This window comes from Podarcis raffonei, chromosome 1 (genome assembly GCF_027172205.1).
Source record: "Podarcis raffonei isolate rPodRaf1 chromosome 1, rPodRaf1.pri, whole genome shotgun sequence".
NCBI lineage: Eukaryota > Metazoa > Chordata > Lepidosauria > Squamata > Lacertidae > Podarcis > Podarcis raffonei.
This window is the reverse complement of record NC_070602.1, coordinates 32584434-32609085: the sequence shown is the minus strand read 5'-3', so window position 1 is coordinate 32609085 and position 24652 is coordinate 32584434. Positions and strand designations below refer to the sequence as shown.

At 44.0% G+C, this 24652-nt stretch overlaps 1 protein-coding gene and 1 long non-coding RNA gene across 4 annotated transcripts in view; both read left to right on the top strand.

The window, feature by feature from the left end:
• MIPOL1 (mirror-image polydactyly 1) overlaps positions 1 to 5067 on the top strand; it is a 202225-nt gene extending 197158 nt beyond the window's left edge. For all 3 annotated transcript variants that reach the window (XM_053380083.1, XM_053380065.1, XM_053380074.1), the window contains one exon: positions 4005 to 5067. In XM_053380083.1, coding sequence (XP_053236058.1) covers positions 4005 to 4071 — 67 coding nt within the window. In that variant the 3' untranslated portion in view covers positions 4072 to 5067. The remainder of the gene's footprint in view (positions 1 to 4004) is intronic.
• Positions 5068 to 18201: 13134 nt separating this feature from the next.
• LOC128409527 (uncharacterized) lies at positions 18202 to 24412 on the top strand. Its single transcript, XR_008329247.1, has 3 exons — positions 18202 to 18385; positions 21525 to 21660; positions 23340 to 24412. It is a non-coding gene; the product is annotated as an uncharacterized LOC128409527 (long non-coding RNA).
• Positions 24413 to 24652: the final 240 nt, after the last annotated feature.

Below are 24652 nucleotides of genomic sequence, written 5' to 3'. Positions count from 1 at the left end.
GGCCTGACAGTTTCAGAGTTAACCAGAAGACAGCAACTTTCATCCTATGGGTATTTCTTTTCAAGCATGGGTGACTCCTCATTGACTTGTCAATTGTGGTGTTCCCTGATGGTGGTTGGTCGCATCTCCTTATATGTCTGTACTCTTGAGGCTCATAAGTAAGCCCTCCAGCCACTGTCTTTCCCATTCCCTTCCCATGCATGGTATTACTTCGCTGACAAATCTTGGTGGGCTTTCTTCTGTTGCTGAAGGGGAGAAAATGAAAACAAGACAAGAGCCACATTGAGGTGGAATGTGTTTTGCTGTGACTGCCCCCCAAGAACTGAGAGACAACTCCAGTAGCATTACCTGGTGATGGGAGTGCGCTGAGCTTGCTCCCCCTGAGGAATTCCACGACTTCCAAATATTTGCATCGTCTTCCATAATAAAATGTTTGCACACTAAGAAGGTACCACAGTGTTTAGCCTGTCTCTCTCAGGTTTCACGCAGACAGGCTAGACTGGTACATTCCCAGCTTTTACATCTTAAGCAATGTTGAGCCCACACAGACATTTGAATTGTTAGGTTTTCTGTTTCATTGTGCCAAGTGATAAGAAAATAATTACACATCACTTACGAAATGGTGCAGAAGGAACTTGCTTCAGCTGGGGCAAAGGCTCTCCATCCAATTTCAGGTAGTTCTGCCACCGTGCTGCGGCCCCATACAATGCCACCCTCACTGTTCAGAGGGAACCTGATCCTCTAAAACAGAGGGGGGGTTGGGGGTATAACTTGGAAGAGGAAAAGGGGAAATAATGGTCACCTCCTGCTTGTGCAAACTTTGGATCCACCCTCCATTAAAAAGAATGGTAAAAACTTCCAAATCTGCTGCCTGATTCATCAGGGAGGGCCAACATACTCTTATCATGGATTAAACTTATCTAAATGTTGCAGCCGTTGCTTAAAAATAATGATTTTTAAGTTTCAAAAAAGTAACTTCGCAACCCTGTACACACACTTGAGGTTAATCCCCATTGGAATTAGAGCAGGCATGGGCAAACTCGGCCCTCCAGATGTTTTGGGACTACAACTCCCATCATCTCTAGCTAACAGGACCAGTGGCCATGGATGATGGGAATTGTAGTCTTAAAAAACATCTGAAGGTCCAAGTTTGCCTATGCCTGAATTGGAGGGTTTAAACTTTTTAGACACATCCAGAAGGGTTTTAGTTCAGCAGAAAAGCATTCTGGAGGTTCAGTGTTTGGAAGCTGCATGGGGAATTGCTCATCATCCTTTATCCTACTGGGACCGGTAGGCACCCGCTTATTCCAAGTAGCCATGAGCACATCTGCATGTACGCAGCCTTCTGTTGTTCTCTTGGTTCACTTGACCTGCATAAATTTCTTCAGTATCACAGAGCATAGAAAAAGTAGTTAAACCTCTCTGTCACCATTTCCTGTTTCTTGCTGAAAGCCTTATTGCCTACCACTCACCCCGCCCCCTTCTCCCGTACCAATGTTTTTACGTAGTGGGTGGATTCCTAATCTAGTTTCAGGGATGAAGTTTTCTGAATAGTGCAATAAAAAGCACAGTTGGAAGGAGCCTAGAGTCTCCTGGAAAATGTGAGAGTTTCGATACCTAGTGTGCACCTCTGTCAGTATCAGATACTTCTGCTTGGATCACTAAAACCAAATCACCTATCTTTATAGAGCTTGCAGTTATCTGCTATAAAGTTCTCGTTCTCTCTCTCTCTCTCTCTCTCTCTCTCTCTCTCTCTCTCTCTCTCTAGGTTACCAGATTTTTTTCAAAGAATCCGGGGACACTTTTTTTTTTAAGAGGGAAAAAAATATTTTTAAAACATTTTTAAAAAAAATAAAGAAAGAAGTAATATCTTCTCTTCTGTGGTCTCCTCTGTTACGCGGCCTTCCTTTGTGCCTCAGCATGCTCTCTTGGAGTGCTAGCTGCCATGGAGTAGGCTCGGGTCGGTCCTGGGCTTGGCCATGTGTCCTTGCCCTCCTGGTGCTCTCCTACCTCTCCTCCTCAGCGGCACGGCAAGGTCAGGGCTCCCCTCTTTTTTCTCCTTCCTCTTTCTCTCTCTTCCTTCTCCTTCTCTTCTCCTCCTTCTCACTGTGTCAGCTCCGGGGGTTTTACTGGCCCTAGAGCGCCGCTGGGCAGTTGGCCAGGTAGCCAGGCGCTCTTGCTCCCAGCTCAATATGGGTTGTGGGAGGGGGGTCAGCGGTTCCCCCAGCTGATGCGCCGGGCGTTCCTGGTTCCCCCTCGGCAGTGGCAGCGGCAGTCTCAGCAGCCCAGAGCCAGCCTGGTAGTGCAGTTGGCTCTGGCTGGCTTCAGGAGCTGCTCACTGCCGTGGCAACCGCCATTTTGCCTCGCCGGAACTCCCCATATGATGTGTCTTGTGCCAATGAAGCAATCACACAACATTCATTCCCTACTAATAAATCTACAACACTTAAAATATAAATCCGAGGACATTAAATGAAATCTGAGAACGTTCCGGGGATGGATTTTGTTCGGGGACAGATTTCTAAATCCGGGGACTGTCCCCGGGAAACGGGGACATATGGTAACCATATATATCTCTCTCTCTTATCCACGAGAACAAATTCATTTGCACTTAACATTCTTCACATATGATGGAACATGATTTCCTTCTTGTATAAAATTTGTTGATGTTTTTAGCTTTACTGAGGGCAATTTATTGAAATTCCCAATGGCAAAAAGTACTGTATATTTTAATATCCTAGTGTTGGATTTGCTCCCCTTCTCTCAATATATGTTTTTATGCCATGCGGGGGGCGGGGGCGGAGAACCTTCAAAAAAAGTTTGATGCATTAACAAAGGAAATTGCTAAAATGTATTGTTATTAGAATGTTGGTTTATCCTGGGATTAGAATTGTCTGGCACCCAGTTTAAACCCCCAAGCCTTGATTAAATTCTAACACTTGCTGGATCCAGCAATTAAAGGGGTCTGGCACCCACAAACTCAACAATATTATATAAAATTAGTTTTTAATTATTGCTATTTTTTCTGTGTTCTTGGTGGTAGCTGTAAGGCACCTTGGGTGCCTGCCAGGGATAAAGACAGAATATAAATAAATATTCTTATAACAATAGTAATAATACCTAATCACAAATAAATGACACCAAAGGGACACACCTTCCAACCACACTGTTTTACATTAACTGATCTTTAAAATGTTAAAATCCTGTTTAAAGATCCGGAAGGAGAAATGTCTTTATTGTTTTAATGTTAGGTGCCAGGTGAGCCTTTCTTGGGAGCCTGTTCCATAACTGGTTTTTAATAACATGTAAATGGGGAGGTGGATGAGCTGGGCTGCCAGAAAACTAGGTGGGTATTGTAGGGAATCGTGGTAGAAGGAAGAAGGGATAGGAGGAAACAGGAGGAGGCCTGATTCTCCCACAAAGGGCTTCCACCTTCCCTATCCAACCATCTCACTAGTTCCTCCAATTCTGCAAATGATATTATACATTATGATGTGTAAGGAAATTTAAATATGCAGCACGCATTCAATTAAAGCTTGTTGGTGGCTGAGGTAGAAACAAAGGCAGACATATTTTAAATGACAAAAGAGAATTGGCACCAAAGCAACAGGCACCAAAGCAGGGTTCCCCCCTGCCCCTGCCCCCCCCAAACAGGGACCAAATTTGCTGCTTGTGTGAAGGCATCTCTGCAAGAAGCTTCACACACAAGCAGTCAGCAGTACTGTGCAAACTTGAGAGATGCGGGGTTCTCAGATATTGTGTTTACTACGAAGTGGGAGATGAGTTAACACGCTCTTCTGACTGGGACGGGGCTGGGCTGTAGGTTAAAAGTTCCTCGCAAATTGTCTGCATTCTGCCTTGGAAGCCTGTCTCTGTTACAGTAATGCTTTGTTTCCTAGCTTGACCACCCCTGGGACTTATTGGTCCAGAGCAAACACTGTCTCTTTCAGCCAGGACATTCCTAATATTAGTTTCCTTTTCTTCACTCGCCTCCCCCATTCCAGGTTGCAAAGGCTGGTGGACGTCCTAAGGAAGAAGATTGGCGCAGGGACCATTAGGACGGTGATCTGATAGAAAACTCCAGTCTGGGGAAGCATTCACATCTGGTGACCAGGCTGCTTCATTCAGCGCTGTGTAAACATTAAAGCCTTAACTTAGCAAACAGTTGTTAGAAGTGGGACACTCCAACGACATTCCAAGCCGAGATAAAATCAAATCATAAATGTTTAACCACTTGGCTGCTGAGTTCTGTGATTTGTCCAAAGGTATCCCAACGAAAATTTATTTACTTTCATAGCAGATCTGTTTTGGTAGGGTTAGCAAGCCTTTGAGAAAGTTTGTGGGTTGCATACACACGCACACACTATGGGCAATTGTTTCTTTACCAAGTGTAGCCTGCTTAGTCAGGTCTTGCTCTTTCTGCCTAATATAAGATGCGAAACCTTTCAGATTATTCTTGAACTCTAAATCCACTGGGTTGAATATAAATATTGTAATTATCCGATAATGCTAGAATTCAAGGTGTATGTAAGTGATAGGTGATCAGAATAAAAACATACATCTAATATGTTGTAAAATGTTGCATTTTCTCTTCAAGAACACTGTACGTTTTCTGCCAACACTGTATAGGTTAATGAAAATTGTCCCTGTGCAGACATACTGAAGGGAAGGCATACAGACCATTTTCAGGAAAAATTAAAACATATATCAAGTAGTAGTAGATATATCCTGATAACTTAGCAAATTCTTTATGTTCACATCTTAATTGTTCAGTATGTGATTTCTTTGGAGATTCCCGGTCTCATGTTGTACAGAAGCACAGAAGATTCATTATGTCTCATTTAAAGCAGTCCTTGTTGTTATGAACCCTCTCAAATAAAAGCAAACAAACTGGCGATATGATTAACCTCCCGCAAGAAGTGTACACCCGTGTCAGTTTCCTATCATTTAGAATTGCCCAGGCAATCTCTTTCTCCAGCTTTCCTTGATTATTGTTTTACACATTCAGTGAAAAAGATTATAATGGAAAAAATGAAGGATTGAAGGAAATAAATACTATATGGTGTATTTGCTGTGAGTCAATGATTCCTGTTCTGTTTCATTCTCGTTAACTTGGTTTATCCACCATTGCATCTCAGTCTCTGTACACTTGCACATATGTGCACACACTAAAACTGAACTACAGGGGTGAGTAACTCGTGTGTGTATCTGTACATCCATATTTCTCTGTCCATTTCACATCCGAAGAATGTGGGCATTGCTCCTTGAAAAGAATACAGCATTTGTTCCTTAACATGTCTCAGGATTTTTGATCTTTTTAATACTACAAACGTATATGGCTATTCTTGGCGTAGTACAGACTAACATGGCTGCTCTTGAAGGGAAAATGGGGGGGGGATCTATTTAAGATTTCAAGATTATAAACCCTGCTGCAAAGTTCATCCTCCAGATTCTAACGTCCTTCATACACGTGGGTTGCTTATGGTCTGCAAACTCCTTTCCTCTCAAAAAGGCCATCGTGAGCAGATATCAGAAGCTGCTTGGGCTAGAAACTAGGAACTTTTGGTTCTGTGTGCTTCGGCTGCATGTGATGAGCTATCAGAACTGCAGCTTCGATCATCTAGTCAGGTTCTAGAATGGCCCCATCCATCCAGGTTGCCCATTGGGCTGACAGGAAGCGCTATATAAAGACTTCCTGTTTACCCTGGGACCTTGTCTGGGCAACAATGGCTTCCTAGCTCAGGGGTGTTCCTGTGTGTCCTGTCTTGGTTGCTCAGTTCAGATTCTGGGCTCAACTCCTTGTTCTTCTCGGCTCACCTTTGACAGCTGCCTCCAGCTCAGCATGACAGACTGGAATACGGTTTATGTCTCTTGATTTACGCAGGAAATGTGAGATGCTTTCTAATTTGCACACTGATCATGATCATTCTTCCTCCTTCCCAGGGTTCAAAGTAAGAGCCTGTCCACCCCCGCCCGCCCACCCCCACTGGTTAAGATAACAAATGTAATTACCATTGCGAGTCGTGTCACTATTCCTTCAATGCTACATGGAGATACTGTGTATTTTTTCAGCGGGATTGCACAGTGAGTTGTGAGCCATCCATGGTCCATGTCATGGTAAAATATGTAAATAGCATCACGTTGTCTCAGAATAAGAGCATTATTAAAGCTTTCCAGCACTGTAATTAGATTCATGGTAAGCCTCCCCTAAGCCCTCACTAATTAACTATACTGCAACAAGTCAACTTGAACAGGAAAGAAATGGGGACCTTGCATCACCCAGCAATGTTTCCCATTCAGCCCCAAATCATAACCTGACTGTGGTATTTTGTACAGTGGAATCCCTCTCCCTTGACCCAGCCATCCTCTGATATCTCCCCCCTTCTAAGAAGGGCAGGGCATCTTCCATCCCAAGGCTGACTTCCTCAGCCTAGACTCACAGGGCCCTAGAACCCTCTATTAAGTTGGTGTATCAGGGGCAGTGTCCGCGGGTTGCTCAATATATTCAGCACTGCCAGGGTGATCTTTATCACCGTTCGCCATCTTGTACGCTTCTTATCTTTTTGCTATCATTCTCCCTTCCCCTCCTCTCCACTCTTTCTGCTACCTTCTTCCCCCAGCCCCAGGTTAAGAACCCTGCCTTAATGAGTTCTTCTGGCGAGATTGAAAGCGTGCACACACACACACATACACACACATATATACATTTTATACACTTCGGGTGGGATTTGCCTAACAAGACACAGCAGTGCAAGCCCTGCACGTGGAATTCTGCTTATGCAAAAGAGCTTCGCCCCTCTGCCCCTATATGCCCCGCCCCCAGAAATAGACTTGGGAGGGTCAGGAGATCCCCTAGTGCAGGATGCAGGGGAAGAAGGGGAATTTGTTCCATCTGGCAAGCTGAAATTCTGGCACTGGTGGAACAATCAGAACAGGGTGGTGTTTTATTCCTCCTATAGGCCCATGTGGCTTTGTGCAGTGTTGTAGGTGCCAAACTTTTTTTGTGCATGGTTCCCACCTTAGGCTGGAATGTTCAGGTGGAACCCAGCTCCCATGTATGCATCTTCTTTGCATATGAGATTCTGTTTTGCTCTGCATCCAAAGGATGGAAGGAATTCTATCCGTTCTTTAGAATCTAAATTTTAGGTATTGGTAAAATTGCTTACCTATGTTATATTACATACTGTATGCATTTTCCCATTTAGCTCTAGGTCTGTGTAAAATGTTTCGTTTTTTTAAAGAGCATTTCATTAGTGAAGCCCTAATGAACCTCCCAAAAGTTCCTTACTTGTTTTAATTTGATTGGAAGTCAGTTGTAGTCTTCAACAGTCTAGACTTTTCATTCTTCAGTTTTGTTGGAGCTGCACGTGTTCCAGGAGGCTTTTAAACAAATAGTTGGAATGGTTGAATGATTTACATTGCCAGTGCCTAGCTAAATATGTAGCCTTTAGAAAAGATGTGGTTTATTTTGGCACGGTTTAAAAAACTCAAATATTTTAAACATTTGTTAAGTTCAAGCTTGCACATTTGAACTAGGAGTATACGTTCCAAAATTGGATCTCAGGTTACCTGTCTCTTACCCTTTTGTAGATTGTAATCCTTTTATTAAAATAGGCTTTGTAAAGGTTGCTTTTAAAAACAATTCAAGGTGAAGGATTGTCATTGCATGAATGCGAGTCAGAAATTAACTGTAAAAATCAAGAAATGGGGGGCTTCAAAACTTTGTATTGATAGTCCAGATTTCGTTTTCTCTTCACCCCCTTTTTTACAGAATAAATACAGTGAAAGAGTATGTTCAGAACAAAGACTTCTTTGCAGTCAATGTACCTGGTCCTATTCTTGCACCCTGCAGCATGGTTAAGACATGGCCAGGAAAGTCATCAGCCCAAGTAATCTTCCCATCGTGAGCTCCTTAGGGCAGGCACAGTCACACATCTGAGGCCATGTGGCTCCAGCCACTACTCTGTGCAGTCCAAGAAATGTGGAAGCCAGTGCAGTGCCACAGCTTTCCATGGAGGTAAGTTCATGGGATGGTGCTAGTTCCTGGGGATGAGATGCAAGATCTGTGGGCCATTTGCATACACAGTGATCTCAGTGCATGGCTGGGTTCTACCCGGTTTTATCTATTTTGCATGCATGTTTGAGTCCGGGAGAGGGAAATTGTCCCATCCTATCCCAGGGGTTCAGAACTCCATGGAGAGATCAAAATAAATCTCTTTCCCTCTTCAGGAAATTCCTAAATTTTACTCAGAGTTATAGCTCTTTCATCTCTTGGCTTTTGTTATTGGAGTTATGGTACATTAGCAACACTTTTATTGCTACATTCAGATAGACTGATTGGTAAATTACGGCTAACCACAGTGGATTTCCTGACTCGGATCTGCTGAGTGGGTTGTTTTTTTGTCTTTGTTTTGGAAGGACACCTATCAGAAAGTATGAATATGCTGCCTCCTTCCATTGCCAGATTCAACACACACACAAAATCCCCTCTGACCCTGCGGGAGGTCTGAGGACAGAGGGCATCAGCGACGCGGACTTATAAAAAATATTGGGGGGGCCCGGGAAAGCTCATGAATAATAAATAAGCTTATGAATATGCAAATAAAGTGGCGCCGCCTCCTCGTGAGCGAATAGGGGAGAGCGTGCTGCGCCTATTAATCAGCTCCAAAGGAAATTGGGTGGAGCTTTTGCTCGGGAGGGAGGGCAGGAGGCATGCAGCCCGCCCCCCCTGTGCATTTTGGGCTGGGGGAGGGGTGGCGATGGCGCTCTGCTGGAGGGGCGCCGGAGATTATTGGGGGGGCGGAGCCCCCCCAAACGAATTTTTGAGGGGGCTCGGGCCCCCTCAAGCCCCATGGAGTCGGCGCCTATGGAGGGCATCCCTTCTCACACGTTTGCCAGAAAACAAGAACTGTTGACCAACATTCTTCCAAAGCAAAACAACTGAAAGGGAATTCCAAAAATTAAGATACATGATACAAAACTGTCTGGGAACTGCTGAAACATGTACGTCTGGAGGCCCAGAGCTTTGTTCTCCAGTATTTGACTTTCACAGATGTTGCTTTATTGTTTCGCAAGTTCTTTATGTAGCCTGGTGGGTGTGTTCTCCCTTGACTATTTATAAAAATCAGCCTCTGAAATATGAGGCCATGAACAAGCAGGATTTTGAGAACTTTCAATAGCTTGGAATCCCCTTCTTTTCCCTGCAAATAAAATTAGCAATTCTTAACGGGGGTCATTGAGGTTACTTGGCGAAGGCACTTTGGTCTGTATCGCTCAGCAAATAAGCAGCCTGCCTTGGTGTGCGTTACTTCACAAACACAAAAATAATTTCATAGCCAAGAGTGGAAAGGTTGCATCAACCCTGTGTTGTTTTTTCTAGTTCTCGTCTCATGAATGTGGTGAGCAAACAGCCGTGTGTTGTGAATCGATGCAGTGCAGTGTAAAGAAACGTAAAGTGCAGTGGTCAACTGATTTCTCCCGCATGAGAATCCAACATGCACTACCACATTCACTCTACAGCTGCCAATTCAGTCTATTTTCAGCAAATTTGCAATGGGATGGTACTTTCCCAAACTAATCCACCATCAAGGAACTTCCACTTAGTTAAAAAAAAAAGCAAATTTAGCTAGTACTCAATAGGGATTTATAAAATCTTGTGGTATGTAGAGAGAGTAAACAGAATAATATGCCTTGCTCTCATTATTCCAGAAACCAGGGTTATCCACTAGAATAGAAAGGTCTCTGGTTAGGTCCAGACAGACCTAAGTCCTATACATACTTGCCTAGGAGTAAGTTTCATTGAAATCAGTGGCACTTTGGAGTATTGACGTATTATTAATAATACTACTACTTATATTTTTATACTGACCTCCATCTGAAGATCACAGGGCATTACACAATATAAAAGGAGAACACAAAATACATAGTAAACAAAAACAAAAAAAAACTAATGATGTCCCTCCAAAGACATTTACAGTGGTACCTCGGGTTAAGTACTTAATTCGTTCCGGAGGTCCATTCTTAACCTGAAACTGTTCTTAACCTGAAGCACCACTTTAGCTAATGGGGCCTCCTGCTGTTCTGTTCTCATCCTGAAGCAAAGTTCTTAACCTGAGGTACTAATTCCGGGTTAGCTGAGTCTGTAACCTGAAGCTTTTGTAACCTGAAGCGTATGTAACCTGAAGTACCACTATAAAAGGATTTAAAAGAATGTTGATCAGCCCAAGGCCTGGTTATAGAAAAAGGTTTTCACCTGGTGTCTAAAGATATGTAATGAAGGTGCCAGGTGAGCCACCCTGGAGAAGCATTCCATGAGCAGGGAGCCACCACAGAAAAGCCCCATTCTCATGTTGCTACCCTCCAGATACCTTGTGGAGGACACACTTAAAGAAAGGCCTCAGATTATGATTGCAGTGTCCAGATCGGTTCAGATGGGGAGAGATAGTCCTAGAGGTACTGCTGTCCTGAGCTATTTAAGGCTTTGTAGGTCCAAACCAACACTTTGAATTGAGCCTGGAAACTAATTGGCAGCCAGTGCAGTTGGGCCAGGATCAGTGTAATAATATGCTCAAACCATCTTGCCCCAGTGAGCAACTTGCCCGCCAAATTCTGCAGCATCTAAAGTTCCCAAACTGTCATCAGAGGCAGCCCCACATAGGACACATTGTGTGGAAGACAGAAACTCCCATTATTTGAGGGGGGAAATACATTACCTTGGTCGGGGGAGGGGGAGGATGACACATACTCTCAAATTGCCATCTAGCTTCAGTGGGTTCTACTTCCCAGAGACTCCTGAGAGATGGATGGATCTGCCTACAGCATCCGCCTTCAAACAGCCAGATAGTTTTTACATACAGCTTACAATAAATTCTACCCCGTTGACCGTCTCTTAGCAGCTATCCCTGTCAGCATCCTTGATTCTCCCTGATGTAGTACCTAAAATGTCTAAAGGAAAATGACCCGCATCATAAGCTTCATAATTTAGCCTCTTATCACATTAAATTAAATTATTTCTTTGACAGCTCTTGTCTTCATGAACAAGCACTAGCCGGCTGCTGCTAGTTGACTCCACCCCATCCAATGGCAGGCAATTGTAATGGTCTGCCTCATTTTCAATAATCACGTTATGTCTTAAATGTTCCAGTCATTAACTGTCTGTCAAAGAACGGTTCTCATCGGGGGAGACTATTGCTCATTTAAGACTTCACCTGCAGAAGCCTCATTTCCTTTTAAATGCCATCACGTAGGTTATCAAGCTTGTCTCCCATTCTCCCTCCCCGCCCCCACAAGAGTCAAATCTCTTCACAGCCATTTCAGTTTTTGTACAGATATTATCTAAATCCTCCCTAACATTACTGGCAGCAAAGGAGCTGCTTGTGTAGTGTTCGCTGGGTACTCCTGTTACTCAGCTCTGTTATTTCCTTTTCTTAAAACGAAAGTTTGGTACAGTTGGTTTCTAGCTTTAGAAAAAGGCCACTTGTTTTCGTAAGTGTTTGAGCGAAATTGCACATTGAGAAATTTGACGCGGTTGGTCTTTCCACCAACAGCCTATGAAAATCTCACATGTCAGCATGGAGAACTCGAACCTACCCTTTTCCCTGATGTGCTGGTTTTCTAGATGCAGGAGCATTTGCGTGTAGAGCGTTAAAACATGTGATTCTCAGAAAAGGGAAACGGAAGCAACCGAGGGGATGAAGCAACTGCCCTATGTGGGAAGGTTGCAGCATTTGGGGCTTTTTAATTATAAGGTGACATTTTAGAGGTGTACAAAATCATGCATGGTATTGAGAAAGCGGATAGAGAAAAGGTTTTCTCCCTCTATCGTAACTCTAGAACTCCTTGACGTCCCATGAAGCTAAATATAGGAAGATTTAGGGCAGACAAAGAAAAGTACTTCTTCACATAGTGCATAGTGAAACTGTGGAACTCACTGCCACAGGAGGCCATGATGGCCACAAACTTGGATGGCTTTGAAAGAGGATTTGACAAATGAATGGAGAGTATGTGCTATATTCTGCCTCCACAATACTTCTGAAGAGCTGTTGCTGGAATGGGAGAGTGCTGTTGTGCTCCGGTCCTGCTTATTGGCTTCCCATAGACATCTTCTTGGGATTTGAGATCCAGCAGGCTCTTCCTAAGTTCTTCCACCTACAGTCCTGAAGTGGTTCAGATCTGTAGATAGTGGACTATACTAGCTGATACCTCAGAATTATTACCCCAGTTAACAATTTCTGTATGATTCCACACCAGTCAGCAGCAAATTGTGAGTCACTCCAATTTGGGCTGCCATGAGAACTAGATCTGCCATGAATATCCTGCCCACATGGAGGCGCCGCATCATCCAAGTGGTGTTTCCACAGAAGTCCATACAAGCTTCAGGGATTCTTTGAGGCTCTCAGCAATGGTGAGGCGGTTGCTCCATATGTGAGCTGGCCATCGTTAGAGTACCCCAAAAATGACATGATCAGCTTTTCTTTAACATTGCATAAAGAAATTATTCTTCCAAAATAAACATCCTGATGGGTACTAACACCACATTGTTGCTGTTTGTGTTTTATTTATCTTTAAATAACCTAAGCCTGAGCTGGGTGATCTTTAAACATTCATAATACAATTCTCCCTCCCTTGCACCTGTAAAACTTTCATGTGTTTCATATTGTGCACTAGACAAGAGAGTATGAATTGGAAATGATGATGATGATAAATAATAATAAATAATAATAATACCTAAATAAATAAATAAATAAATAATACCCCGTCCATCTGGCTGGGTTTCCCTAGCCACTCTGGGCAGTTCCCAACAAAGTATTAAAAACACAATAAAACATCAATCATTAAAAACTCCCCTAAACAGGGCTGCCTTTAGATGTCTTCTAAGAGTCAGATAGTTGTTTATTTCCTTGACATCTGGTGGGAGAGCGTGCCACAGGGCAGGTGCCACTACCGAGAAGGCCCTCTGCCTGGTTCCCTGTAATCTCACTTCTCGCTGGGAGGGAACTGCCAGAAGGCCCTTGGAGCTGGACCTCAGTGTCCGGGCTGAACGATGGGGGTGGAGACGCTCCTTCAGGTATACAGGGCTAAGGCCGTTTAGGGCTTTAAAAGTCAGCAGCAACACTTTGAATTGTGCTCGGAACGTACTTAGAGCCAATGTAGGTCTTTCAGGACAGGTGTTATGTGGTCTCGGCAGCCACTCCCAGTCACCAAACTAGGTGCCACATTCTGGATTAATTGTCGTTTCCAGGTCACCTTCAAAGGTAGCCCCACATAGAGTGCATTGCAGTTGTCCAACAGATTGTGTGTACATCTTTTGGACAGAGGTGAAAAAGCAAAAGAACAGTGGTTAGCATCAGGGAAATCACGCAGTGCAAAGCTGCCTTCGCTGTATCCTTCTTCTTGAAGTGGTTCAGACCCAGGATAGCCTCACCACTTGGTATGGGTGGGTCAACTATAATGTCAGCTAGTGAGATTTATGGGCACTGGAAATCTGGGCCTCTCACATTACAAATGCTTCAGACTGCCCGGTGTTTCAGTTGTACCATCGTTTTCATGCCACATCTGTTATAATATACAGGGCACACTGGAATTTCCTTGGAGGCTCTCAGCCTGGTGTGATGCAATGGAATCTGTGGCTGGCCTTGGGAAAGTCAACATCCTACCTCGCAGGACTGTTGTGAGGATAAAACGAATGGTGAAATACCGTTCTACAGCCCTTTTCAGCATACAGTAAGAAGTGGCGAGGGATCAAGGGTTTCCTGGTGATATAGTTATGCCATGGGGCCTCGGAAGACAAGTAAAGGAAATAACTACCTAACCCCCTGTTCCAAACCGCTCACAGCCCCGGCAGACAACATCTAGCAGTGAGGCTGAAAGGCTGCCACATAAAAGCAAAGTAGTTAATCTTGTTAGCTTAGCTTTGTATTCTGATGCTTTTAATTATACTGTAACATGAGCTAAATAAAAGGATTATCAAGTACTATAAGAGCAATAGGTGGGTGGTTCGTGGTGGAATGCTAGCTGCAAGCAGAGTTTTAGAAAAATCCAAAAGGGGAAGCGATGTAGCCTAAGTCTGTGGAAGGACTGAGAGGGAAGCTGAGAAAAGGGTCAAAAGTTGTGTAATGAAAGAGCGAAGGAGATTTGACACCCAGACCAGGTGGAAAACAGGGTAAAGAGGGAAAACGGACTTAAGGGGAAATGTGGCTGGGCCCAGTGTGTGATGTGTGAAGGTATCCTTCTGGGGGCAACATAACAAAATGCAAGGACACATTGCAACCAGGCAAAAAGACTCAAGGAGGGTGCAAATAGGGCCGGTAATGGAGTCATGCCAGGGGAGGACCAGATAAGGAGCTCTGGTGGTGAGTGCCTTTGTCCCCTGGGCCTGAGGTTCCCCTTCCATAGTGTACAGTCACTTGAAGGACCATGCAGGAGAAAAAGGGAGGCACTAGTGTCAATATAAGCAGAAATCGGGAGGTCAGAAAGTGTCTTGAGAAAAGGCATATACTTTTTTCTAGCCACTCCTGCAGTACCACCATAAGTCATTAATGGAAGTGACAAGACCAAAACAGTGTTCTTGAGCCTTTTCTCCCCTTCATTTATTTGTGTTATTGCAATTTATTAAAGAAAAGAATGCATAAGAAAAGAAGGGATAGAAGAGGAGAAAAATACTATCAAAACAGAAAATCAAGCAAAGGACATCAACAGTAAATGCTAAAGTCGCTTGGATACCTACGTATTTGGATATTTGGATTGTGTATATTGAGCTACAAGTGCAGCGACGCGGACTTATAAAAAATATTGGGGGGGCCCGGGAAAGCTCATGAATAATAAATAAGCTTATGAATATGCAAATAAAGTGGCGCCGCCTCCTCGTGAGCGAATAGGGGAGAGCGTGCTGCGCCTATTAATCAGCTCCAAAGGAAATTGGGTGGAGCTTTTGCTCGGGAGGGAGGGCAGGAGGCATGCAGCCCGCCCCCCCTGTGCATTTTGGGCTGGGGGAGGGGCGGCGATGGCGCTCTGCTGGAGGGGCGCCGGAGATTATTGGGGGGGCGGAGCCCCCCCAAACGAATTTTTGAGGGGGCTCGGGCCCCCTCAAGCCCCATGGAGTCGGCGCCTATGTACAAGTGTAAACCAAGACGGATGTATTGATAGATACTGTATTGTTAATGTGACCCGGTGGTTGTGTTTTTGTCTGTTGTTGCTGACCCTCTTAATTAAAACTATTTTGTCTCCCTGTGCTATATATAAGGTATCTACAGAGTCAGGCCCAACATCTCCATAAAGGTGGGTTTTATTCCATTCCCTAGATCAGTACTAGTCACCCAGTAAAACAGCATGGGAACTGTAGGACATTTCTCTCTGATCTCTTCTACCAAAGGCATGGGCGTAGCCAGGATTTTTGTTAAGGGGAGCAGTCCTTTTGTTAGGGGAGCAGAACCTCAGTTTGCTATGTATTTTTATTTCTATTTAGAGGGGCAGCTGCCCTTCCTTGCCCCCCCCCTTGGCTAAGCTCATGACTAAAGGCATAAAAAGGTAAAAGGTAAAGGACCCCTGACAGTTAAGTCCAGTCGCAGATGACTCTGGGGTTGGGGTGCTCATCTCGCTTTACTGGCCGAGGGAGCCGACGTTTGCCTTCCAGCCACAGCGGTACCTATTTATCTACTTGCACTTTGACGTGCTTTCGAACTGCTAGGTTGGCAGGAGCTGGAACCGAACAATGGGAGCTCACCCCGTCGCAGGGATTCAAACTGCCGACCTTCTGATCGGCAAGCCCAAGGCTCAGTGGTTTAGACCACAGCGCCACCCACATTCCAACTAAAGGCATATGAGCGTTTAGGTCTTCCAAGGTGTTAGAACCAATGCCCTTGGAGCTTTGGTTATACCATTCAAAAGTTAGATAAAGCATCATGAGTCGCTGGCTGTATTATATCAGTTGGAGAAGGATAATTCTGCGAATTGTAGTTTGCTTGAGGATGCTGACGATTCTCAGCTTAAGATTCCAAGCCAATCTCCCATTTCAAATTGCTGGATCCTATCCATGGACTTTAATGGGACTTCTTTGTCATAGGTATGAGCCATTTGGGTAAGGTGCAGAGTACACCCATATGGTAGCAAAGTGTTAATCCCAGAAGACTCAATGCGTCTTCCATTTCAGAAAACTATGGCAATATTCAGAGTTACATATGCCCTCTTAGCCATTTCGAAACTAAAAATAAGGGCTTTTCAATCCTTTCCTTGGGGGGGAAAATGTTCACTCCCCTTGGAATGTAACCTTCATTTGAACCATGGTTGCTGAAAGAAAAGCACTTGGGTGTATTGTTCACTCGCTCCACCCATCCAATCCCTTATCTAACCTGAGTCATTACTGCCTGTAGCTTTTTAACTCTGGCAGCAGTAAACCTCTGCATTAAAAGCCTTATGTGTGTGACCCACCCTCTGTGGGTTATAGACCTACCCCCTTAATTTTAGAAGCAAGGGGTCAGGCCTTTCCAGTCTTTAGCAACACTTGCCTAGCTTGTCAAGCTGATAAGCATCATTAGATTGACCTGCAACTGATACACCCTTTGGAACACTTCTTTTGAATGTTTAAACATGCTGTGGATTCTAGTTGTAATAATTTAGATCTCCCTTTCCTAAGCTGGCTACCTGACGCAGGTGGCGCTGTGGTCTAAACCACTGAGCCTCTTGGGCTTGCCGATCAGGATGGTGGTTCGAATCCCTGTGACGGGGTGAGCTCCCATTGCTTTGTCCCAGCTCCTGCCAATCTAGCAGTTCGAAAGCACACCAGTGCAAGTAGATAAATAGGTACCACTCCAGCAGGAAGGTAAACGGTGTTTCCGTGCGCTCTGGTTTCCATCACGGTGTCCCATTGTGCCAGAAGCAGTTTAGTCATGCTGGCCACATGATCCGGAAAGCTGTCTGTGGCCTGAAAACAAGATGAGTGCCGCAACCCCATAGTCACCTTTGACTGGATGTAACCATCTAGGGATCCTTTACCTTTTTACCTTACCTGATAATGTCTTTGGAGTCTGTGCCTATTCCACACAGAGTCAGAAGCCACCTGGCCAAGAAAGGGTTAGGGCTGTGGCTGGCAGTCAGGCAAAAACTGGATCACTGTTTTGGGGCACCTATGAGTGCCAGAGGCAGGCTCTCATTTCAAACGGAATCTAAGGGACACGATCTGACAGGGGGTTCTGAAATGAACAGCAGCTGAACAAGAGCACAAATATTATTATTGCTGTTTATTAGATTTCTATACCGCCCTTCATCAAAAGGTCTCAGGGCAGTTCACAATATAAAAATACAAGGTAAAAGCACAAATAGATAGTTCAGACAAAAACAACAAAATATTTAGAAGGCTGTGTAATTAGCCAAAGGCCTAGTTGAAGAGTTTTTCACCTGGCGCCTAAAAATATATAATGAAGGAGCCAGCTGAACCTTCCTGGGGAGAGCATTCTACAAAACGGAGGCCACTGCAGAAAAGGCCCATTTTCCTGTTGCCACCCTCTGGACCTCCCATGGAGGAGGCACATGAAGAAGGGCCTCAGATGATGAATGCAGAGTCCAGATCGGTTTATATGCTCTATGCACAGCTCTTCTTGCTTTTAAGAGGACTTGTGTAGCATTCCCAATTCATTCCTCAGTCCCTCGCCCTGGGGCCCTTAGTAGGGTGGTCACAAACCCGTCATGAAAAAAGAAGCAAAAAAAGGGGGATAAAAGAGGGTTTAGATGTGTGCGAACTTTGTGTATAGATGCAAGGCTATACCTTAACCTGAATAGAAATATAATACACCTCACCACAGCGGAGAAGACTGTGGCCAAGTGGCCAGGGTGCCTGCTCAGTCGGCTACCAAGAGAGAAAGGTTGATGGGCCACTTCAAGGTCCCTCAAGAAAAATTATTTGCTCCTGGAGCTGCTCCAGACCTCCTTTAAATACAAACCGTACTTTTCCATCTATAAGACACCCCCATGTATAAGACACCCCTATTTTAGGGGGCTCAGATTTAAGAAAATGGGGGGAGATGGCACAGAGTTGTTGAGGGGGATTGCCGAAAATCGCTCACCCGCATGTGTCCAAAAATCCACCTCCTGTCGCGTCCCCTCGCTGGCAGAAGCTGCCAATCGCCCGCCCAATTGTCGCAGCGTCAGCCAATCAACAACAACTATTGATGCAGCAACCAATAACACGCCCAATAGCCGTTGACAGCCGCAGCAGCCACCAATCAAACGTCCACCCTACGTACTATCCATGTATAAGACAACCCCCACTTTTTAGCATAATTTTTAAAGAAAAAATCTGGTCTTATACATGGAAAAGTACAGTATCTTTCTGTCCAGGCTTTCCCTGACGGATAAGCTTTTATACTACCATTTTACTGGGTTTTCTTATGAGGTATTATTGTGTAAAGGATATTGTCAGCTGTTCTTATGTTGTTCGCTGCTTAGATAGTTTTAAAACTATCAAGTGTTTTAGAAATGCTTTTAAAAGGCTTTAAAGGTTAAAAAATAATCTGAAACCTGATTTTCTAAATATTTCAGTTGTTTTTTAGTTAGCTCAACATAAACAAAAGGCTGAAGACTGAAATAATGATACCTAGGTAGACTGGGCCTATCCTTTAAAATAACCAGGTAGACCAGGCCAGGCTTCCTTGAAATTCCGCCTCTCTTTTATATATTTATACGAACACCCCTGAGGGAGTGGCTGCCTCTTTTGCCTGGTTGAAGTTGCTGCCTCCTGTGGTGACCATTTGAAAGGCTACCTGCTGCGGCACAGAAAAACAGGGGAGGAGAGGGGTTTTGGGGGAAGAGGGAAGAGGGAGGGAAGGAGTCACAGGCTGCCTGGTGCCCTTTCAGATCCACAGGCGTTCACTACAACTTTGGGCTTGCAAGTTCTGTAAGGGCAACACATTTCTGAAGCTTTCCCCTTGTCAGTGGCATGAAGCTAGTCGCTCTTTCCCTGTTGTGGGGATCCTGATTGAGAGATAACTCTCTTGGTGGCCATTTTAGGTAGTCCCCCATGCTTCCCTGAACATCAAAAAGAGATGATGCCTCATTAACCATTTTGAAACTGATGGGATGGTGAGAGGCCTGACAAAACAACTTTTTATACGCTTTAATTAAAAACGTGTTCTGGCAGCCGGAGCTGAAAGGGCTTCAGAGGGCAGAGAGGAGACAGGGACTGATCTGGTTGCTATAACTACCCCCAAATCTTTTCAGGCCTCGCTTGCACTCAGCACACCGCAGCCAAGCCATCCCTGCCATGAATTCACAAGTATATCCACCAGTCAGATTTCAGTCTTCCCATCCAAACGTTCACATTTTGATGAAGGGCTGTCACATGGAGGACGGTGCAAGCTTGTTTTCTCCTGCTCTGGAAGGTAGGACTCGAACCAATGGCTTCAAGTTGCAGGAAAGGAGATTCCGACTAGACAAAAAATTCTGACTGTAAGAGCTGTTTGACAGTGGAACAGACTCCCTTGGGAGGTTGTGAACTCTCTTTCCTTAGAGGTTTTTAAAATGGCGGTTGGATGGATGCTGTCATGGATGCTTTAGCTGAGATTCCTGCATTGCAGGGGGTTGGACTAGATGACCCTTGGCTCCCTTCCAACTCTAAGATTCAATGATACTATGAATCAAGTTTTTCCACTGTTTAGACTACCCTGTCAAGGTATTTTCTATAACCAGCTCATTCTGAGAACAGGGGCAGACTTTAGTCTTTCCAATTTCAGTGGTGCCCTGTGCAAGGCCAAAATTTGGTCCATACCCCAGCCTCTCACCTTCTGTTCCAAGTGTGCATGACATAATAATTGAGATGCCCTGCACCACCTCCCTCAGCTCTGTGTCCAGTGCATGAGAACCAGTCACGCTGCCTTAAATCTGCCTCTGAATGGCTAGATGCCTCCAATGGCAGCAGCCTTAGCCTAAAATCCAGAACTGTCCTTTCGTCCTACACCCCAACTAAATCACCTTACATCATATTTATGTCCACTGGGCTGCTCTGATCTGTGGACCTGGCACTGCTACAGGTACCACATGAAACTCATTCTGCGTTAGTAAGAAATCAATCTTTTGGTGCAGCTGCACCCACACATTGGAACTCCCTGCCTAATGACACCAAACAGACACCTTTACTGTACTCTTTTTGGCACCTGCTAAAAACATTTTTGTTTAGGAAAGTATATCCAGACATGTAGAATACTACCATGTGTTTTAATCTGGTTTTCAGATTATAGTTGATTTTAATTATTTCTGAAGAACTTAAGTTGTTTTTAACTGTTTTTCACAAATAGTTTTATTCTCATGTTCTTTTTTGTAAATAGCTATGAAGCTTTTAGGGTTCAAATTACAATAGAAGAGATTCAGACTAACCTTTAGGAACAACTTCTGGTGGTTACAGTGTCCTATCCAGCAGATGCATTCACAAGTGTAATCTATAAAGTGAAAGACCATTGTCTTGCAGGAAGTGGGAGTCTGCCACATTAACAGCAACCTGATCAGAGAATATCCATTGGTGATTGCACACCCTGGAAGTCACACTTGGAATTAGTCACTGCTGATTGGATTCACCTGAATCCACAATAATTTCCTGTCATGAATAAGGCCCATTCAACAGCTTTACTACTTGGTTACTGTTAAGTGTTACACCCCAGGATTTCTATTTCTCCTTATCACATTAGTCCCCCCCCCCAAAAAAAAAGATGGCATGATGTTTGTTGATGGTGCTATGGGCAAATCCACTGACAAATTGATTGCTAACCTTCTGTATCAGATATGGTAGTAAATTAGCTTTAGATTTGTGTTGTAAAAGGGAGAGGGCAGTTTTGACAGAACCTAATACTGTACTTTCCCTAAAAGGAAACAGGAAAGTGAAAATACCATTATCTCAGGCTTTTATACAGTAATCTATACCTATGTACATCTTTTTTGAGTCATATATCACAAATAATTACTAACTCAAATAAATTTCCCAGGTAACCAGGTAACCTGGGAACCAGGTAACCCCTATGTGTGTCTGCTACAAAGCGAGTTTCATTTAGATCATTTGGGCTTGCTCTTTCCTAAGTGTATATAGACACAAACCTGGCAGCAAGCCTAAATGATCTCCGCAGGACTCATTTCTGAGTATATACATATTGGATATGCAGCATATGCAGCATAGCAAAATAAGCAGCAGAGAATTCAGGTGTCATTCAAAGCAATACTGGAAGAAAAGTCTAGGATCCCAGTTGCCCAACATGGAGTTTGCCCAAAAGATATCTTGTGAAACATTGCCGGGTATTTCAAATGACAAAAAGCTTTGGACCTTGGCTTTAGGTTTTATCTGAAGGACACGTTAGTCTGGAGAGATGCAGCCCTTGCATCTCCCCCATACACACCCATTTTGTTTGACAAAATGAGTTATAAAAGAGTTATAAAAAATTTCAAAACTTGCTCACTCCTTTGCAATATAAAAGAATCACCCTGCTCTGTGTTTTGGTGTCTTTGTTTCCTCTAATGGACCCAAACCGCTGCCTTTGCTTTTTGTGTCTAAGAGACTGCTGGATATAACCATCAAGGACAGAGATCATGAAGCTGAAGTGAGATGGTTGCTACTACCTCAAGGTGACACTTTCCTTCCGAGAGTCGCATGCTTTCCAATCAGATACCTCAATTGGCACCACCTAGAATGTAATCTCCAACTTTGCTAATATAAAGATACCCACATTGCTTTTTGTTTTCCATCTCTACTGGACCTGTGTGTTCCAGTTAAAGCTTGAGACCAAACTGAGTAACTCTTGGATTTTGTATTTTTTTTAAAAAAACAAGAGTTCCGGTGTGGTGTAGTGGTTGAAATCTTGGACTAGGACTTGTATTCAAATCCCCACTCAGCCATGAAGCTAACTGGCTGTCCTTGGGCCAGTCACTGCCTCTTAGCCTAATACAGTGGTACCTCGCAAGACGAATGCCTCGGAAGACGAAAAACTCGCAAGACGAAAGAGTTTTTCGTTTTTTGAGTTGCTTCGCAAGACGATTTTCCCTATGGGCTTGCTACGCAAGACGAAAACGTCTTGCGAGTTTGTTTCCTTTTTTTAAAAAACCGCTTGAAGAGGTGCAGTTGCGACTGACCGTGCTTCGCAAGACGAAAAACATCGCAAGACGAAAAGACTCGCGGAACGAATTAATTTCGTCTTGCGAGGCACCACTGTATACTGCACCAGGTTGCTAGGAGGATAAAAGGGGGGAAAGGAGGAACAGATGGGATATAAATGCATAAAAATGAGGGAACATCCATTTTTGCTTATTTGTCCCAATAACCCTGGATGTATTTACAAGCTGTCTTGCACTTTGCAAGGCTAATCCAGTGTTGTCTGCAAAATGCCCCCTGCATTGCAGTTCAAGACTGATATAAACTGCAAAGCTGGAGAGCAACTTCACCACTCCCAGCTTCCATTCTCATTTCCCCCAACTCACATGCACACACTTTTTTCTTTTCTTTTTTTGTTTAGCATCCAGCCTGTTATTCTAGAGAACTCAAAAGACTGTTTATCATTTTGGGGTTTTTAGTTGGCCCTCATAAAGGTATTGCACTATTGTGGCATTGGGTTAGTCCTCACTTAAAGTTCTATAAACTCTGGTGAAAGAGCTGAAATGTAATAAGCTCCTTTCTCCTTCTCTGCACAAGGGAATGAACGTATTTGCAGCCATATCTGACACGTAACCAAAGCTCCAGTGAGCTTAACAAGGTAGTCCTTATCATTTGACCTTCTGAAAGTATTTGTTAGGTTTTTCTTCTCTCAATTCCCTTCCCAAATGTTCTTTCTTCTAATCTTAACTCTCAGGAGGCACCTATGCAGGTAACATTAGGCAAAAGTATTAACATTCAAGATACTGGGGACTAGCATGGAGCCACTCTAAGCCTCTTCTCCACACCCAAAACATAATCCATGAAGGATTCTGATATCCTTTTCTCGGGTTCCCTTCTAGTTAGCTTCAAATCTTGCAACTTGCTGAGGACCTTAATTCCCTTTGCATTCATGCATTTAAGCCAGATAAAGTCCCATGGGGAGCAAAGAAATTCAGCAACTTGGAGGAGACACTTTAGCACCTTGGCTGGGCCTTCAGTCATCTCGATTCCAGGAACAAAAGAATATTTTACGGTGTCAGACCCCGAGAGTGGATTGTGGTGGGGAATCCAGATAAAGCCCGGTCTTGTGATGTGTTCATCACATGCGCAGGGTAGCTGATTGTTGTTGCAAAGGCTGAAATAGACCAAGACTTTGCACACCTTGCTTGATTTCTCAAATGAAAGGGACTTGGTCTCAGATCACACACTTTGACTTAGAAATTCTGCTCCATAATTCCTTTAGTATTCCTGAGACCTCCAGTAGTGGCGCCTAGAAGCAGGTGGAAGATCATCTCGGTCATATACTCTACAAGGGAACAAATACTGTAGTGTTTATTGTATTTAGAAACAGCAGGACCAGGGTTTTTCCTTGATTCCAACCAGAAGCTGTTCATAGATGCGGGTGCCGGTTCAACTTCCTTATCTTGAAGCTGCTCAGACAGTGCATCCCCACCTTTCCAGTTATCAAATGTGATGTATTTTACATAAACCAGAGAAATGTGCCTGCATTTTTTATTTCCTGTGTACCCCCAAACTTCATTATTCTCTATCAATTTGCTCTAATAGACCTTTTTGCGCATAAGGAGGACTTGGAAATTTAAGAAATGATACTACTAAGACACTTTACCTGTTTGCTACTCTTCCAGTATGTTTTCTAGTGGACATGCTTTTGCTTAATTTGCTAACCCTCTTTTGGCGACTGAATTGAGAATTTGTCTTAAATGCATGAGCATTGGTTGCCTGTTAGGCTCAGTGAAATTTGCGTCCCTTAACTTATTTTAGACGTGTGTGTGTGTGTGTGTGTGTAAGGATGTCGTTCCCACCCATGGGCGTAGCCAACGGGGTGCAGGGGGCAGCTGCTCCCCCCAAGATCAAGTAAAACAATAGAAATACATAACTGAGCAATCACTTCAGTTCTGCCCCCCCCAACAAAAGTCCTGCTCCCTCCTAACAAAAATCCCATGTTACCACCCAATGAAAGTCAGTGGCAAGGATGCTTATTTTAAGCGACTGGCACATGGCCATAGCCAGGATTGGGGGGGGGCAAGCCTTTTGTTGGGGGGGGAGAACCTCAGTTTGTCATGTATTTTTATTGATTTTTTAGCTGCCTCTCCCTACCCCCTGGCTACTCCCATGGACTGGGCCCAGAGCCAGATTTAGGTTTGGTGAGGCCCTAAACTACTGAAGGTAACGGGGCCCTTTCTATGTCCAGCTGTCCTTTGTCAACAACAAATTGTCACTGTTTTTGTGTTGAATATATGCTATGTGGTAATTTATGGACCTAATAGGTATCTAAAGGTATCTAAAGCCATTGGCCACTGTTGCTGTGTGTAGGTTTTATCTTATCTTTTGGAAATGTACATCCAGTGTTTTTTTCAAGAGAATGGGGCCCTATGCTATAGCTTGTTTAGCTTATAGGTAAATCCAGCACTGACTGGGCCCTAGGGAGAGGAAATCGAAGACGGGAGGAAACGGAGGGCAAAGCCACCCCGAGTTGCGCTCAGCTCCTCAGCAGCGCGCAGAAGCAACTGCCATGACGAGGCTCGGAGGCGTTTG